Below are 17756 nucleotides of genomic sequence, written 5' to 3' on the forward strand. Positions count from 1 at the left end.
CTTGGATGTGCACTTGAAGTGCCGTAACCTGCAGGGCTACGGACCAAGTGCTGGAAAGTGGGATTAAGATGGATTGCTCTTTTTCGGCCAGCACGGACATGATGGACCAAATGGCCTCCTTCTGTGCTGTAACTTTCTATGATTCTATAATCACAAATCAGTCCATATAAACACAATTCAGTCTATATATGTCCACGTAAATACAAGCCTTTCTACATAAATATTTATTTTTAAAAATATTTTTCTTTTCTTGTAAGTGCATTGCCTGGTGTGGTACCGAGCCATACAAACCAGGAAGATCCCTGGTTCCATTTTCAATCTGAAGATCTTTCTTCCAACTCACCCTTTATTTCTCAGCAATCGGCTTCACCTTTAAAATGTATACAAGGATTAAAGTGGGCTGGCAAACTATACCATTCATGTCCCATTGGTCAGTTGTATTCCTTCATTTTCTGGAGATTTTATTGACATTGCACTTGGATTGGGGCACAGACAGGGCTTGAGCTGAGGATTCATTTCATTGAAGGTGGTGTGCGTATTTCAAAGGGATAGGCACTGTACCAGATGTATCCTTTGTATGTATAATTGAGTTTAGTTGTGAATTGCTGCTCTATTGAATGATTTGTGCTCTGAATGATCTGTAAGCAGCATCAGGAAAGGCTGGGTTATGAGGCCCTATCTTTTGAAACTGAATTCAAATTCTCAAAGTGCCTTGGTGGGATTTGAACTCACATTCTCTGGATTATTAGTCCAGGCCTCTAGGATTACTAGTCCAGTAACATAACCACTACACTCCCGTGCCCTCTAAATCTTATACATTTAACCTTATATCTATGTCCACTTGTTCTATACTTCTCAATCACTGGAAACAGTCTGTTTCTATCTACTCTGTCCCATCCCTCCATGCTTTTAAACTCCTCTATCAAATCACTCTGTAATCTCCTCTGTTCTTCAATGACATCCAGTGATGTCTGCTGGAAAGTGTGCACGTGGGCATCAGCTGATGACAGGACTCGGTTGCAATGTCTCTTGTGGTCAAATAGCTGTCTGACACTTTGGGCCCGATGTTACCATGGCGGAGGGTTCGCGACGGGGGGATGATTGGGCGCGTGGGTAACGCGCCCGGTGAAATCAGTCTGCCCAGCGCGCAATCGCAGGCTGATTGGATCCACTTACCTCTTGTTCCGGGTTCCCCGCTGCTAAGCTGCGCGGTGGGCGGGCTGCGCATGCGCAGTAAGGTCTGTCAGCTGGAGGAGCTCTATTTAAAGGGGCAGTCCTCCACTGACTGATGCTGCAAGAAATAGGAAAAATTACAGCATGGAGCAGCCCAGGGGGAAGGCTGCTCCCAAGTTTAATGATGCCTCACTTCAGGTCTTACTGGATGGGGTGAGGAGGAGGGGGAGGACAGAGATCTTCACCCCGGCGGGCGGGAGGAAGCGGCCTGCCTCTGCCACCAAGGCCGGGCTCGAGGTGGCAGAGGAGGTCACCTGCACCACCAACATATCACGCACCTGCATACAGTGCAGGAGGCGCTGCAATGACCTAAGCGTCATTCCCCTACACTCAGTCTGCCACATCACCGCCCCCACCCCACATCTCCTTCTGCACTGCCATCACTACTCTGTCACATCACCCCTCACACCCACTCAAACCTCATCCTCATCTTACCTGCACTTACTCACCTCGCCAGTACTCATCCCGCCACTACCACTCAACCCAATCCTCATACAATCTCATGGCTCTATCTCATACTCACCCTCTCATGCATCTCTTTCACAGTCAGCCTCACTCAACCTGCCACTACCTGTGCTGCAGCCACAGGGCATGCATCACATATGTGCAGTAGGCAGCGTAAGGCAAACGTGTCGTGAGCATGAAGGGGATGCAGATGTCCACGACTACATGTCGAGTGACTCTGAGCCTCCGTGTGCACTGCTGCTCAGAGAGGTCCAGGAAGCTGAGCCTCGGTCTGTGGACCCTGTAGCGAGGGTAGTGCCCTCTGCGACGCATCTCTCTCTGCGGTTGCCCTCCCTCTTGCTGTGTAGGTGGATGTGTCACAACACTGTGTTGTGGAGCTCGACGTGTCAGAGGTGGACGGCGAGGCTGGTGATGCTGTTCGCCCTCCGAGGAGGTCATGACTGCAGCTACAGCGGCCCCCATCCGGAAGATGTACATCTGAGGGGGTCCACAAGGTAGGTACATGTGTCTGGACACCGGGGTAAGTGTGCAAGTTGGTGAATTTTATTGTTAGGAGGAGGGTGGTGGAGGCCAAACTTTGTCCCAAGTGACAGAGTGGCCTCCTGCAATGAGTGAGGGTCTCCACCCCCACCTATAAAATGGACCTTTGCAGCTGCCACAGGCTGATGGCTGCAACACAGGTTGCCATTTGAACTGGGAGTGTTTCCCCCAGTACGGGAAACAGTCCCAGTTGTTTGTAAAATCCCAACCCTACTAAAATATCTCGTTAATCATGTCTATAAACGACCTGAAATACCAAAATAAATACCTTAAATGGCACCCCGCCGGCTTTAATTGCCGGCGGGAGTCCCACATGCGAGGGCTGCGCACGCATGTCAGTGCGTCTGTGGGAAACCTGGAAGTGGGCGGGTTGGAGCCGGGCTCCCGACCCGCCCCGGGAATCCCCGATTTTCGTAGCCCCCCAAGCCAGGAACACACCCGATCGCGGGTGCTAAAATAGAGCCCTGTGTGTCTAGGCTCACAGATGAAGGATGGCCACTTAGATACATAGAAGGCCATTCGGTCCAACCAGTCCGTGCCGGCGTTTACCCTCCAAATAGTCCAATCTAATCTTGAATGTTGATATAGTTTCTGCCACAGCCACTAACCCTGGAAGTGAATTCCACAGCCTCACAACACTCTGTGTGAAGAAATTTCTCCTGTCCTCTGTTCTAAATCTCCTACATTTAATCGTGTATCTATGGCTCCTCGTTCTAGACCCTCAGCTACTGGAAGCAGTCTGATTCTACCCAGCCTGTCCCATCCTTTCAATAATTTTAAACACTATCATATCACCCTAAAATCTGTGTTGCTCTAATGAAGAGACCCAATTTTTCAATGTCTTTGTATATGTATTTCCTCATACCAGACAGCATCCTAGTGAATCTGTGTAGTACCCTCCCTAAAGCCTCCATATCCTTCCTATAATGCAGGAGGTACGATGGGTGTCGTAGAACCAGATCCAAGACAGCATCTTCAAGTGAGAATTTTTTGGGGGTGGGGGGAGAAATAGGACTGGGAAGCAATATACAATGAAATAACCACAATCATAGTTAAGTAAACTTGTGAAAATAGAACTTTAATTTCTTCTTCCTCGTCTGAAGGTGCCGACTCTGGCTGGCTGACTTCCATTACCCCACACAAGATAATTCACGTGCGAGTCTGGACAGTGAGTTTTGGTAGGCTATTTGATCACAGGACATCGCTGACCAGCCTAATTTAGACCTCACACACATGCACTTGCCTGAACACAGGTCCCCGAAGTGAGAAATCAGTGCTTAACTGTCCAGCCTCTCCTAACAAACACTCCCCAATCTGTGATTTATCAGTTCAGCTACCAGAGACAATGGAAAATGCTCTTAGAATCACACTTGGTCTCCTGGAAGACTTGGGAGTCATTCTGCGTCGGGGCAAAACATACTATCGCCCATAAAGCTATCTTTATATTGGATTTGCTGGAGGTGAATGAGTCTCCCCGATGGCCGGCCTCTGTGAATCTGGGAAGTTTACCTCTGGGTTGCAGTGGCTGCCTGAGACCCACGAGTCAGAAGCAATTAGTGTGTCATTCAACCCAGTATAACTCTAATCCATCACCATGGAAGCCAACATGCAGCAAAGCAAGATGATGTTCACATACACACAAGACTGTGTATTATTTATTTTTTTCCCTTTCTCAAGTACATTGTCTATGGTACATTCCTTCATAACTATCACTGTGATACATCCACAGCAACAATATTATTCAGAAATATGTACAGTTGTTACATCAACGGAAAATTCAAAATAAACCCACAAAAAAAAACTAGGTTTTATAATCTGCTGTACAAAAGAAATTTAAAATTTATACAAAGCAACAAAAAGAAGGTAACAATCCAACTCAGTATTGCAACAGCATCCACAGACCACAAGTGACATTTTAAGGAACTTTGTTTTTAAGAGCAAGTTTCGAAAAGCAAGAATGGTACATATTTTGGTTGGGTTTCTAATTCTCACTCTCCAGATTTAAAAAAAAAATTCTCTGTACTAGGGGTTGAGGAGAAACTGCAAAATCTGAGGTTCTGACCCTGCCCTCCCCATATTCTGCTTCTGATCAGCAACTTTTAAAATAAAAAATTCAGATCACAGTTGCTGCTGAGTCGCTGCACTTTTAAGTAAGGATACTTTTCCGAGTAACTGCCCTGTTCACGGGAGCAGTCACAGAGGGAGAGAGAGAGAGAGCGGGACTGAGTGCACTGGGGATAATAATAATCCAGTCAGGGCCCTTCTGGTGGGGGAAAAGAGAATAACATAGTGTGTGATCTCCCAACGTGCCCCCAGCTCTGCCAGCTACTGCCACTGTAAGTACTCTTCCTTCCCAACCCGATGCTGCAGAAGGAAATCAATAGTACCAAAAAAAAACAATCGGGGGATAATAAAATAAGATAATTTCCCTCTCTCCCCCCAGCTCCCCACAAAACGCTAAGGACGTCCATCTGAAGGGCTTGACCTGACCCTCCTGGTGGGAGCCCATTAGTAACCAAGCTGTGAAGCTATCTGCTACATTCAGTGGGTTACATACAAGTGCGGACAGGCGAGGCATTGGACAGGACGTGATGAGCTTGCTGACATCAATGGGTTACTAATGCATTATGGTTTTACACTGAAACAAAAAGAAATCTAAATCAGGAGGTTATAGAATGTCAAGGACCTAAAACGCTGTCACCTTTACATCAGTTCTTATAAGAAAGTCAGCTCCCCCTCTGCTTACTTCCCTTTCAGCTGTTTATATTCCGAGAATTTTGCTTTAATTTTTTTTGAGGGAGGAAAGGATATAAAAATTGAAATACTGAAGGAGACCAATTCCCGAAATACTGGATGCAGATTACAACATGTAACTAGATATATTTTGGCAGTGCAGGGCAGATGTGTGTGAAGCCTTGGGACCTGTGTGGTAAATTGAAATGATGCAGTAGCCGTTTTCTGCCTTTACAGCGGGGGGTGGGGGGGCGGGGTTGCTAATGGTTATACAGTTTATTGAGGGCAACTGGTGACAGACTTGGTAATGCAGCATTTCACCAAGAGAACTGGAATGTTTTGGCATCATCTGGTACAGGACAGCCATATGCTCTCCTCATTTCCTCCCACCCCCAAAGTAAACATATGACTTTTACATTTTTTGGTTTAAAGCTCACCGTAGATCTCACCAAACCATTCCCTTCCTCAGAGGGTTTTCAGGTGACTTGCTCCCAGGCTTCTATCAATACTGCTACTGCTCAATCTGTATATATCCATGTGACTTGTGTTACATAATTTTCAATGCACTGAAGGTGCCTAGCCACTGCACTACTGGGATACTTGATGCCAGGAACATGCTATTACTGACCCTGAAGTATGATTCATTAAGAGAAGAAAAAAATAACAGGGGAATTTATAACATATCTTCGATTTAATCTAAACCTTTTGCAGCAAAGGTCTAGGCAATTTATACACCAGAACCTATAGGTGGTTGCCCAATAGCTGGACAGTGCATAGCAACAGCAAGCCTGTTCTGTAGGAGCGGTTAAGGGCTTGAACAACAGGCTAGGGTACCAAGGGAAGTTGCAGTTTGTTGCAGCAGGTGGCAGGTTGAGCACTTGGAAGTCAAGAGCATCTGCGATAGGATGGGAGAGGGAAGAGTAATTAGGATCCTTGCTTCTGAATCAACGTAAGAAAAAAAAAGCCACAAGATGCCTCTTCTAGCTTGGTTATCGTGGGTTTACAATCCGTGGCTTATCTAACCGAGAAAGGTATCGATCCCACAGCTTCACCCACGTGGAGAGGGGCAGTAAACCCCGACTGACACTCATTTAGGCAGACTGCAGTCGCTTCACTCACTCCTTTTTAATAATATTTCCATGCCCTCTCGATAATAAACCAGGGAATATCCTACACAGCCACCAGGTCAGTCAAATTATTTAAAAGCTACAGCTCACCTTAATGACACTTTTTGTTTTTAATTTCACAGAACTAAGTGAGACCAAAATCTACAGGCAGGAAAGTGTAATGTGCAGTGACTCCCGACTAGTTTCCAGCTCCGGGATCGCAAGGCTTCACTGACGGGGTTTCCCCCCCCCCACTTCCCGGGAGGTTCAAGTTCCAGAGATTGTTCCAGCACAAGCAAAGTTACTCGTTCCCGAGTCGCCACTTCTGGGACTCTTCCTGCCTGGCGTCCGGTTGGATCTGGTTCCGCATCCCGCCGAGGACGTTAGAAGTGGCCTCCGTCGCCACGATCAGTGGCTTCACCACTGTCGGTGGGATTTGCCGCAGCACGCCTCCCACCGCCCCCGTCATGCCCCGCTGCTCATGCTCGCGCGTCGCAGTTTCGTAGATCATGTGCGCTGTGTCCGTGAAACCCTGCACGCAAAAACAAAGAAGAACAAATCACTTAAAGGTCACACCAGTGGAAGCGACATCTCTTGTTCATGTTAAAATCATCCATGGCCTTGCCTCATCCTACCCAGCAACCTCCTGGGGGTCAAAGGATACGGTGAGTAGGTGGGGTTGAGGGATAGGGTGAGATGGTGGGTAGGTGGGGTTGAGGGATATGGTGAGAAGGTGGGTAGGTGGGATTGGGGGATATGGTGAGAAGGTGGGTAGATGGGGTTGAGGGATAGGGTGAGAAGGTGGGTAGGTGGGATTGAGGGTTATGGTGAGAAGGTGGGTAGATGGGGTTGAGGGATATGGTGAGAAGGTGGGTAGGTGGGATTGAGGGTTATGGTGAGAAGGTGGGTAGATAGGATTGAGGGATATGGGGAGAAGGTGAGTAGGTGGGATTGGGGGATATGGGGAGAAGGTGGGTAGGTGGGATTGAGGGATAGGGTGAGAAGGTGGGTAGATGGGGTTGAGGGATATGGTGAGAAGGTGGGATTGAAGGATATGGTGAGAAGGTGGGTAGGTGGGATTGAGGGATATGGTGAGTAGGTGGGATTGAGGGATATGGTGGGTCGGTGGGGTTGAGGGATAGGGTGAGAAGGTGGGTAGGTGGGATTGAGGGATAGGGTGAGAAGGTGGGTAGGTGGGATTGAGGGATAGGGTGAGAAGGTGGGTAGGTGGGATTGAGGGATAGGGTGAGAAGGTGGGTAGGTGGGATTGAGGGATAGGGTGAGAAGGTGGGTAGGTGGGATTGAGGGATAGGGTGAGAAGGTGGGTAGGTGGGATTGAGGGATAGGGTGAGAAGGTGGGTAGGTGGGATTGAGGGATAGGGTGAGAAGGTGGGTAGGTGGGATTGAGGGATAGGGTGAGAAGGTGGGTAGGTGGGATTGAGGGATAGGGTGAGAAGGTGGGTAGGTGGGATTGAGGGATAGGGTGAGAAGGTGGGTTGGTGGGATTGAGGGATATGGGGAGAAGGTGGGTAGGTGGGATTGAGGGATAGGGTGAGAAGGTGGGTAGGTGGGATTGAGGGTTATGGGGAGAAGGTGGGTAGGTGGGATTGAGGGATAGGGTGAGAAGGTGGGTAGGTGGGATTGAGGGATATGGGGAGAAGGTGGGCAGGGTAGGTGGGGTTGATCCATTACAAAGGGAGAGGGTTATTAAGCCTAATGGCCTTTTCCTGTTCCTAAACATGCTCATGTTCTAAATCACTCAGCTATCTGTTACCGGTAGTAGACTGGGGTGAACACTCCCTGGGCACGTGACCTGGGATTATGGGGAAATGTTAAGAATAGTAAGTAAGGCAGATGAGTAGTAATAGTAGTGATTATAGGGTTAACAGGGGGACTTTGGGTGCTGTGAGCAGAAAGCTGGGAATGTTGCGAGAGGTCTAGGTGCCAGCAAGTCTGCAAAGATGGTGGTAATTCAGGGGCGAGCAAGTGCTGGAGCGTGAGAAATGTCTGGGATAACAAGGAAGCACTGACCCTTAAGGCTGGCGTGACCGCTCGAATGTGTGACATGTCTGAAGTACAATGAACAGATTGAGACGCAATGCGCATGCACGAGAAGGGGAGGTTGTCTACGTACTGTTACATACTGCAGGCGTACTTGCGTATTAACCTAATGTACGACGGGTGTATTTACGTACTAATCTTACATACATTAGGCGTACTTATGTGCTAACCTTGGATTGCGGGTGTGCTTATGTGCTAACCTTGTACTGCGGGTGTACTTATGTGCTAACCTTGTACTGCGGGTGTGCTTACGTGCTAACCTTGTACTGCGGGTGTGCTTACGTGCTAACCTTGTACTGCGGGTGTGCTTACGTGCTAACCTTGTACTGCGGGTGTGCTTACGTGCTAACCTTGTACTGCGGGTGTGCTTACGTGCTAACCTTGTACTGCGGGTGTGCTTACGTGCTAACCTTGTACTGCGGGTGTGCTTACGTGCTAACCTTGTACTGCGGGTGTGCTTACGTGCTAACCTTGTACTGCGGGTGTGCTTACGTGCTAACCTTGTACTGCGGATGTGCTCAACTGCATAAAGATAAAGCACATTGGGAAACTATAGGGACTCTAAAGCATGTTGAAGAGACTACTGTGAGTGGTCAGAGGATTTAGTTCATGAACCCCTGATGAGGTTGTTACTTGTGAGTATAAAAATGCCTATTCATATATACTGCTTATGTTGGATTTATATTCATTTGATTAATAAAGATTGTTGATCAGATGACTCTCTGTCTCGGGAGTCCATGTGCCTGTATTAAAGTAAAAGGATAAAGATTGTCCTAATATAACTGCATTTAGTTGTGCCACACATTAATTCTGGATGATACCATCAGATGTTTCATAGGTGCATCACAAACCACTGCCGTGATCCGGCAAACCCTCTGACCTCACCTCTTTCACTACGTCATATGCTTTAGCCACCCCTTCCCGTAGGTCCACTGGCTGATGGGCCAATCGGTGTTGAGAGATGCGTTTGGTCCTCATCAAACTATGTGTAGTAGGACCCGGGGAAACCATGTCATAGGCTGTTTCAGCTGCTGCCTGCCAAAGACAAAAAAATAAATCACATTCAAGCGTCTGCAGTCTGTGTGTAATCGTTGTTGCCAACTGCCTGCGTTTTGTGTGGACAGCCAGTGTTTTAGGGCCTCCGTTCCCGCTACTCGCTCGGTGCCTAACAGGCTCGTGGATTCTTTGCACATTTTAAGCGTCTCCTAAAGCACAGGAATTGCCGCTTCTGCACTGAAGAGACAACGCACAATGCATTACAGGCGAGGACATCAGTCCTCAATGTAAGAATATAAATATGATTTTTAACATTATTTTAATACAGAACACAGACACAACAGCTTATGCAGCAATTATGGTTAAACCACATGAGTAAATCCGAATTGGTTTGACCTGTGCGCAGGCAGATCTTATCTTTTAATCACATTGACACCTCAGGACAAAAAGCTATAGCTCGGCAAGAGCACACATAGCAAGCAAATGTTGCTGAAGAATGAAACCTTAGACAATGTAGCAGGATATTGACCAGGATATTAACCAGGACATAAGGCCTTTATCATTGTACGTTCGATGACCTAAGGGTAATAAAACACCCGACAAAGTTAACCTCAGGAAAAATTAGACAATGGAAGCTTGTTTTTAAAACAGTAGAAAAGGACAGATACGAAGCATAGCTCATTAAGGAACTTTAGCTCCCGTCAAGCCTACCATGAATTGCTTTCCCAGGAAGTTCTTCAGACTTAAGTTTCTATACATAGAACAGTGTGTACTGCTCTGGATGCAATCTTAAGATGAATGTTTTGAAACAATAATAAATGTAGTTAATTGACAGACATATTACTGTCTCTAGTTTTTCGAATTTATTAAAAAGGATAGAGGAATTATTCAAACACTCAGGGCCACGTCAACGTTGGCAGGTAATGGATTGAGGAAGCAGTAGGAGGGCAAGGTATACACTGCAGGAAATGGATGTCATACCTAAAAATGAAACAAGCTCACTGTGCTGAAAATTTTTTGTGGTCTGTAAGCAGTTTGGAGAAGCTGGTTTCTAATGTATTGGGTCAGGCTCCACTCATAGAATCATAGAGTGAAGTAACAATGAAGGAGGCCATTTGGCCCATAGTGCCTGTGCCGGCTCTTTGTAAGAGCTATTCAATTAGTCCCACTCCCCCTTGCTCTTTCCATGTAGCCATGCAAATTTTTACTTTTCAAGTATTTATCCAATTCCGTTTTGAAAGTTATTATTGAATCTGCTTCCACCGCCCTTTCAGGCAGCGCATTCCAGATCATCACAACTCGCTGCGTTTAAAAAAAAGTGTCCTCATCTCCCCTCTGGTTCTTTTGCCAATTACCTTAAATCTGTGTCCTCTGGTTACCGACCCTTCTGCCACTGGAAACAGTTTCTCCTATTTACTCTATCAAAACCCTTCAGCTAATGGCCAGGATTGCTACCTCTGCATACTGGGGACTGGGAACTCTCTCTTTGTTCATTAAGCCTTGATTTAACGTGATACAGAACAGTTTATACCCCTAAGGAGCAAGAACTCTACTTGCCAAAAAAAAACAGCCATGGACGACAAAAGAGGAAAGGGACAACATAAAACTAAGAGAAAAGGCAAACAAAAATGCAAAAAACAGCACAGATCCTGGCGACTGGGAGAGATAAAAGAACAGCAAAGGGTGACAAAACAGATAGTAAGAGCTACAAAAAAGCTATGAAAAGAAATTTGCAAGGGATATCAAATCAACACAAATAAAAATTTTTAAATTATATTAGGAAAAAGAGGGTGGTCAAGAACAATGGTGATATTGTAAATGAAAATAAGGAAACGGTGGTCATGTTAAATAATTGGAGGATAGCATGCTGGACACCCCTAGGAAACTAATTTTGAATCAGGGGTGGGGACTCATCATAATTAACGTAAGCAAATTAACAGTAATGAAGAAAATAATGGGACTAAAGAGTGACAAATCCCCAGGACCAGATGGTTTCCATCCCAGGGTTTTAAAGGAAGTAGATGAGAACATTGCAGATGCCCTAACTATAATCTTCCAAAGTTCTCTCAATTCAGTATCCCTTCCTTTAGATTGGAACATTGCACGTCACTCTGCTATTTAAGAAATGTGAGAGAGGGAAACCAGGGAATTATAGACCAGTTAGCTTAACATCTGTTGTCGGAAAATTACTAGAGTCTATAATTAAGGATAGAGTAACTGAACACCTTGAAAATTTTCAGCTGATCAGGGAGAGCCAGCATGGACTTGTAAAGGGTGGGTCATGTCTGACGAACCTGATTGAATTTTTTGAAGAGGTGACTAAAGTAGTGGACAGGGGAATGTCTGTGGATGTTGTTTATATGGACTTCCAGAAGGTATTTGATAAAGTCCCTCATAGAATAAAATCATACAGCACAGAAGGAGGCCATTCGGTTCATCATGTCTATGCCAGCTCTTTGAAAGAGCTATCCAATTAGTCCCACTCCTCTGCTCTATCCCCATAGCCTTGCAAATTTCTCCTTTTCAAGTAAATATCCAAATCCCTTTTGAATGTTACTACTGAATCTGCTTCCACTGCCCTTTCAGGCAGCGCATTCCAGATCGTAACATTTTGCTGTGCAAAAAATTTCTCCTCATCTCCGCTCTGGATTTTTGCCAATTATCTTAAATCTGTGTTCTCTGGTTACTGACCCTCCTACCGGTAGAAACGGGATAATGCTTCTTCCATTATGTATACATGCTCTGTAGGACAATTCCTCTTCCACAAAATCTCATCTTTGTCCAGTGATCTATCTCAGGCGCACAAATCCCCCTGTAGAGACACCACTGAACATTTTTTAAAAATTCGTTCATGGGATGTGGGCGTCGCTGGCGAGGCCGGCATTTATTGCCCATCCCTAATTGCCCTTGAGAAGGTGGTGGTGAGCCGCCTTCTTGAACCGCTGCAGTCCGTGTGGTGACGGTTCTCCCACAGTGCTGCTAGGAAGGGAGTTCCAGTATTTTGACCCAGCGACGATGAAGGAACGGCGATATATTTCTTAACTAACGCAAGGCATTGTATTTTAAACTTCCAAGACAAAAGCTACAAATTAGATCAGGAGGTAGAAGATTTTGCAATCTGCAATCTCTGTGCAGCCAGTTATTCCTCTCCGCCCATCTGTCCTGCAAACTGCCATACAGACCAGTGCAACACAAACTGGCTAGTGTAGTTCAATTGTGAAGTTGCTGGAATTCAATTTCATAAAGAGCTGTTCTAAAGATTGCCAGCGGGCCCAACGATTACCACAACAGCTGTTAAGAGACTGTTAGCTAAAGTTGAAGCTCATGGAATTGAGAGCAAATTATTGACCTGGTTGGGAAATTGGCTGAGCGGCAGGAGATAGAGAGTAAGGATAATGGGCAGGTACTCAAACTGGCAGGATGTGATGAGTGGTGTCCCACAGGGATCTGTGTTGGGGCCTCAACAAGTTTGCCGATGACACAAAGATAGGCAGCATTGTAAGCAGTTTAGATGGAAGCATAAAATTACAGAGGGATATTAATAGATTAAGTGAATGGGCAAAACTGTGGCAAATGGATTTCAATGTAGGCAAGTGTGAGGTCATCCACTTTGGATCTAAAAAGGATAAATGTAAGGAATCTTACAACACCAGGTTATAGTCCAACAGTTTTATTTGAAAATCACAAGCTTTCGGAGGCTTTCTCCTTCGTCAGGTGAAGTGTGACGAAGGAGAAAGACTTCACCTGATGAAGGAGAAAGCCTCCGAAAGCTTGTGATTTTCAAATAAAACTGTTGGACTATAACCTGGTGTTGTAAGATTCCTTACATTTGTCAACCCCAGTCCATCACCGGCATCTCCACATCATGGCTAAAAAGGATAGATCAGAGAACTTTCTAAATGGTGAAAAACTCAAAACAATGGAGATCCAAAGAGACTTAGGGGTCCGTGTACATAGATCATTAAAATGTCATGGACAGGGTACAGAAAATAATCGAAAAGGCTAATGGAATTCTGGCCTTTATATCCTGAGGACTAGAATACAAGGGGACAGAAGTTATGCTACAGCTATACAAAGCCCTGGTTAGACCACATCTGGAGTACTGTGTACCGTTCTGGCTACCACACCTTAGGAAGGATATATTGGCCTTGGAGGGAGTGCAGTGTAGATTTACTAGAATAATACCTGGACTCTAAGGGTTAAATTACGAGGAGCAATTATACAAACTAGGGTTGTATTCCCTGGAATTTAGAAGATAAAGAAGTGATTTGATTGAAGTTTTCAAGATATTAAGGGACACTGATAGGGTAGATAGAGAGAAACTATTTCAGCTGGTTGGGGAGTCTCGGACTCGGGGACATGGCCTAAAAATTTGAGCCAGGACTTTCAGGAGTGAGATTAGAAAACATTTCTACACACAAAGTGTGGTAGAAGTTTGGAACTCTCTTCCACAAACAGCAGTTCATGCTAGCTCAATTGCTAAATTTAAATGAGATTGATAGATTTTTGTTAACCAAAGGTATGAAGGGATATGGGGCTAAGGCAGGTATATGGAATTAGGTCACACATCAGCCATGATCTCATTGAATGGCAGAACAGGCTCAAGAGGCTAAATAGCCTCCTCCTGTTCCGATGTTCCTATGATTCAGGGTTGGGTTTCATGAGTTGTCAATTTTTTTGAAACTGTTGGTCAGCTTTTCTGAGTTTTGTAGGTTGGCAGGTACGTGTAATGCTAACACTACAGAGAGTGACTAGTGCTCTGGAGTCATGTTGGTTACTCAGACCAGCAGAATTCCCTCGTCCGGCTCAGTGGATCAATGCACTGCCTGGCGTGGTGCTGTGTCGTACAAAGCAGATGGTCCCAGGTTTGATCCCTGGTGCACGGTGAGTTAGCAGATCTCTGAAGTTGGTGTGCTACAATTGGCTTCAGGAGGGATAAGTTTGGCCAGGGCTCCTGCTCTTGATCAGTGTGCAGGTATGGACATTAGGCGAGGTCAGCTTTGGCTCTCCCCCACACGGTCAAATAGTCTTGTGGTACTCACTGCCTCGGCTCATACTGTATTCAATTCTGGGAACACACTTTAGGAAAGGTGTCAAGGCCTTAGAGAGAGTGCAGAGGAGATTTACTAGAATGGTACCAGGGATGAGGGACTTCAGTTATGTGGAGAGACGGAGAAGCTGTTCTCCTTAGAGCAGAGAAGGTTAATGAGAGATTTGATAGAGGTGTTCAAAATCATGAAGGGTTTTGATAGAGTAAATAAGGAGAAACTGTGTCCAGTGGCGGAAAAGTCGGTAACCAGAGGACACAGATTTAAGGCAATCGGCAGAAGAACCAGAGGCGACATGAGGAAACATTTCTTTACACAGCGAGTTGTTATGATCTGGAATGCGCTGCCTGAAAGGGCAGTGGAAGCAGATTCAATAATAACTTTCAAAAGGGAATTGGATAAATACTTGAAAAGGAAAAAAAATACAGGGCTATGGGGAAAGAGCAGGGGAGTGGGACTAATTGAATAGCTCTTTCAAAGAGCCGGCATAGGTACGATGGGCCGAATGGCTTCTCTCTGTGCTGTAGCTACTATGATACATGAAAAATGGCCACTTAGGGGTGGGGCAATGGAGGCCAGCTTCAGCTGTAGAACCATCCTCCCAGCAAGAGTTCATGAGAGGAAACATTTCTGCTCATTAGTGTGATTGTCAGAGCACTGGCTTGGCTAGGAGTGATTGGATTGCGGGCTCACATGCAATAGCTATCGGTTACAGCGCAGGCCTGGGATTGAAGCTGGGATCTTTCTCTTATTTAAAGGGGTACAGTAGTATAGCGGTTATGGTACTTTACTGGTAATCCAGAGCGTTGGACTAATAATCCTGAGAACGCAAGTTCAAATCTCGCCGTGGGAGTTTGAGAATTTCAATTTTGTTTAAAAAAAATCTGGAGATAAAAATCTGTCATCAGTAAATAGAGTCACAGAGTCATAGAGTTATACAGCACGGATAGAGGCCCTTCAGCCCATCGTGTCCGCGCCGGCCATCAGCCCTGTCTACTCTAATCCCATATTCCAGCATTTGGTCCGTAGCCTTGTATGCTATGGCATTTCAAGTGCTCATCCAAATGCTTCTTGAATGTTGTGAGGGTTCCTGCCTCCACAACCCTTTCAGGCAGTGAGTTCCAGACTCCAACCACCCTCTGGGTGAAAAAGTTCTTTCTCAAATCCCCTCTAAACCTCCCGCCTTTTACCTTGAATCTATGTCCCCTTGTTATAGTACCCTCAATGAAGGGAAAAAGCTCCTTAGTATCCATCCTATCTGTGCCCCTCATAATTTTGTACACCTCAATCATGTCCCCCCTCAGCCTCCTCTGCTCCAAGGAAAACAAACCCAATCTTCCCAGTCTCTCTTCATAGCTGAAGCGCTCCAGCCCTGGTAACATCCTGGTGAATCTCCTCTGCACCCTCTCCAAAGCGATCACATCCTTCCTGTAGTGTGGCGACCAGAACTGCACACAGTACTCCAGCTGTGGCCTAACCACAGCTGGAGTACTGTGACCATGAAGCTGTTGGATTGTCTTAAAAACTCAACTGGTTCCTCAGGAAAGGAACATCCTTACCTGGTCTGGCCTATAAGTGACTCCAGTCTCACACCAGCCAGGTTGACTCTTAATTGCTCTCTGAAGTAAGAAAATAAGAACATCAGAAATAGGAGCAGGAGTAGGCCATATGGCCCCTCGAGCCTGCTCCGCCATTTAATAAGATCACGACTGATCTTTGACCTCAACTCCACTTTCCCACCCGATCCCCATATCCCTTGATTCCCCTAGAGTCCAAAAATCTATCGATCTTAGCCATGAACATATTCAACGACTCAGCATCCACTGCCCTGTGGGGTAGAGAATTTCAAAGATTCACAACCCTCCATGTGAAGAAATTCCTCCTCATCTCAGTCTTAAATGGCCGACCCCTTATCCTGAGACAATGACCCTTAGATCTAGGCTCTCCAGCCAGGGGAAGCAGTCTCTCAGCATCTCCCTGTCAAGCCCCCTCAGAATCTTGTATGTTTCAATGAGATCACCTCTCATTCTTCTAAACTCCAGAGAGTATAGGCTCATTCTACTCAATCTCTCCTCATAGGACAACCCTCTCATCCCAGGAATCAATCTGGTGAGCCTTTGTTGCACCGCCCCTGAGGCAAGTATATCCTTCCTTAGATAAGGAGACCAAAACTGTACACAGTACTCCCAGTGAGGTCTCACCAAAGCCCTGTACAATTGTAGTAAGACGTCCTTACTCTTGTACTCCAACCCCCTTGCAATAATAGCCGACATGTCATTTGCCTTCCTAATTTCTTGCTGTACCTGCATGCTAACTTTTTGTGTTTCTTGTACAAGGACACCCAAGTCTTTCTGAACACCAACATCTAATAGTTTCTCACCATTTAAAAAATATTCTGTTTTTCTATTCTTCCTACCAAAGTGAATAACCTCACATTTCCCCACATTATACTCCATCTGCCACTTAACCTGTCTATATTCCTTTGCAGACTCTGTGTCCTCCTCACAGCTTACTTTCCCACCTAGCTTTGTATCGTCAGCTAACTTGGATACATTACACTTCATCTAAGTCATTAACATGGATCGTAAATAGCTGAGGCCCAAGCACTGATCTTTGTGGTACCCCACTAGTTACAGCCTGCCAACCTGAAAATGACCCGTTTATTCCTACTCTCTGTTTTCTGTCCATTAACCAATCCACGCTAATATATTACCCCCAACCCCTTGCGCCCTTATCTTGCGTAGCCTAGCCTAGTAGCCTTCGAGACTCTCAGGCGAATCATCACCACCTTCTCAGGGCAACGAGGGATGGGCAATAAATGCCGGCCTTGCCAGCGATGCCCAGGTTCTGAGAGCGAATAAAATTAAGCCTGACCAGTCCTTTAACAGGTAGAATAGGATAGACAGAGGACAAACGGCGCCCTGCGATGTTACAGTTCCCGGGCTCCCCCCCGCTGGAGTCAATCCGCGTTACCTGTATAGTCTGTACCAGCCGATTGGTCAGCTCCAGGGCTGCCATGGCGGTGGAAGTCCCAAACGATGCTGCTCCTCGTTGGAGGCCTCGCACAATGCGTCCGTCCCTGCGGTACTGCTCTATCGGCAGCCAGACCAGGTCCTTCAGTCCCTGAACTAATCAAAGAAAGGAAAAGTCAACATTCACCCAGGGCAATATACTGTAACCATTTCCCATTTATTGCAGTGTTTTAAAATATACACCCCCTCCACCGCCTCACCCTGTGCAATGCCAGGGGAGATCAGCGAGTGTTACAAGAGAGAATTATGAACACTCACCTAACTGCACCAAGGAGTGCATGGGTCCAACTCCTCCGAGAATACCGGGCAGCTGATTTTTCCTGATGTCGGTCAGCCATTCGTTCAGTGCATAGGAGACGAGCTTGTCCACGCCCAGCAACCTGCAGGCCAAACTGCGTAGATTTAGTGGCAGCTCGGTTTGGCTGACTGCAGTGGTCGGGGAGGGGTGGGGGGAGGAGGGGGCGATGTCAAACTCGAGACTTGGCAGGAAGGGGACCGAGCTGGGAATCGGGGAATTCCGATAATTCACGATCGGAAGACCG

At 46.1% G+C, this 17756-nt stretch overlaps 1 protein-coding gene across 3 annotated transcripts in view; it reads right to left on the reverse strand.

Moving 5' to 3' along the window:
- Window positions 1–3860: 3860 nt before the first annotated feature.
- LOC137326742 (autophagy-related protein 2 homolog B-like) overlaps window positions 3861–17756 on the reverse strand; it is a 128215-nt gene continuing 114319 nt past the window's right edge. For all 3 annotated transcript variants that reach the window (XM_067992114.1, XM_067992115.1, XM_067992113.1), the window contains exons 39-42: window positions 17473–17594; window positions 17156–17310; window positions 9024–9173; window positions 3861–6609 (exon numbers count right to left, since the gene is read on the reverse strand). In XM_067992114.1, the coding sequence (XP_067848215.1) occupies window positions 6379–6609; window positions 9024–9173; window positions 17156–17310; window positions 17473–17594 (658 nt within the window). In that variant the 3' untranslated portion in view covers window positions 3861–6378. The remainder of the gene's footprint in view (window positions 6610–9023; window positions 9174–17155; window positions 17311–17472; window positions 17595–17756) is intronic.

This window comes from Heptranchias perlo, chromosome 10, assembly GCF_035084215.1.
Source record: "Heptranchias perlo isolate sHepPer1 chromosome 10, sHepPer1.hap1, whole genome shotgun sequence".
Lineage (NCBI taxonomy): Eukaryota > Metazoa > Chordata > Chondrichthyes > Hexanchiformes > Hexanchidae > Heptranchias > Heptranchias perlo.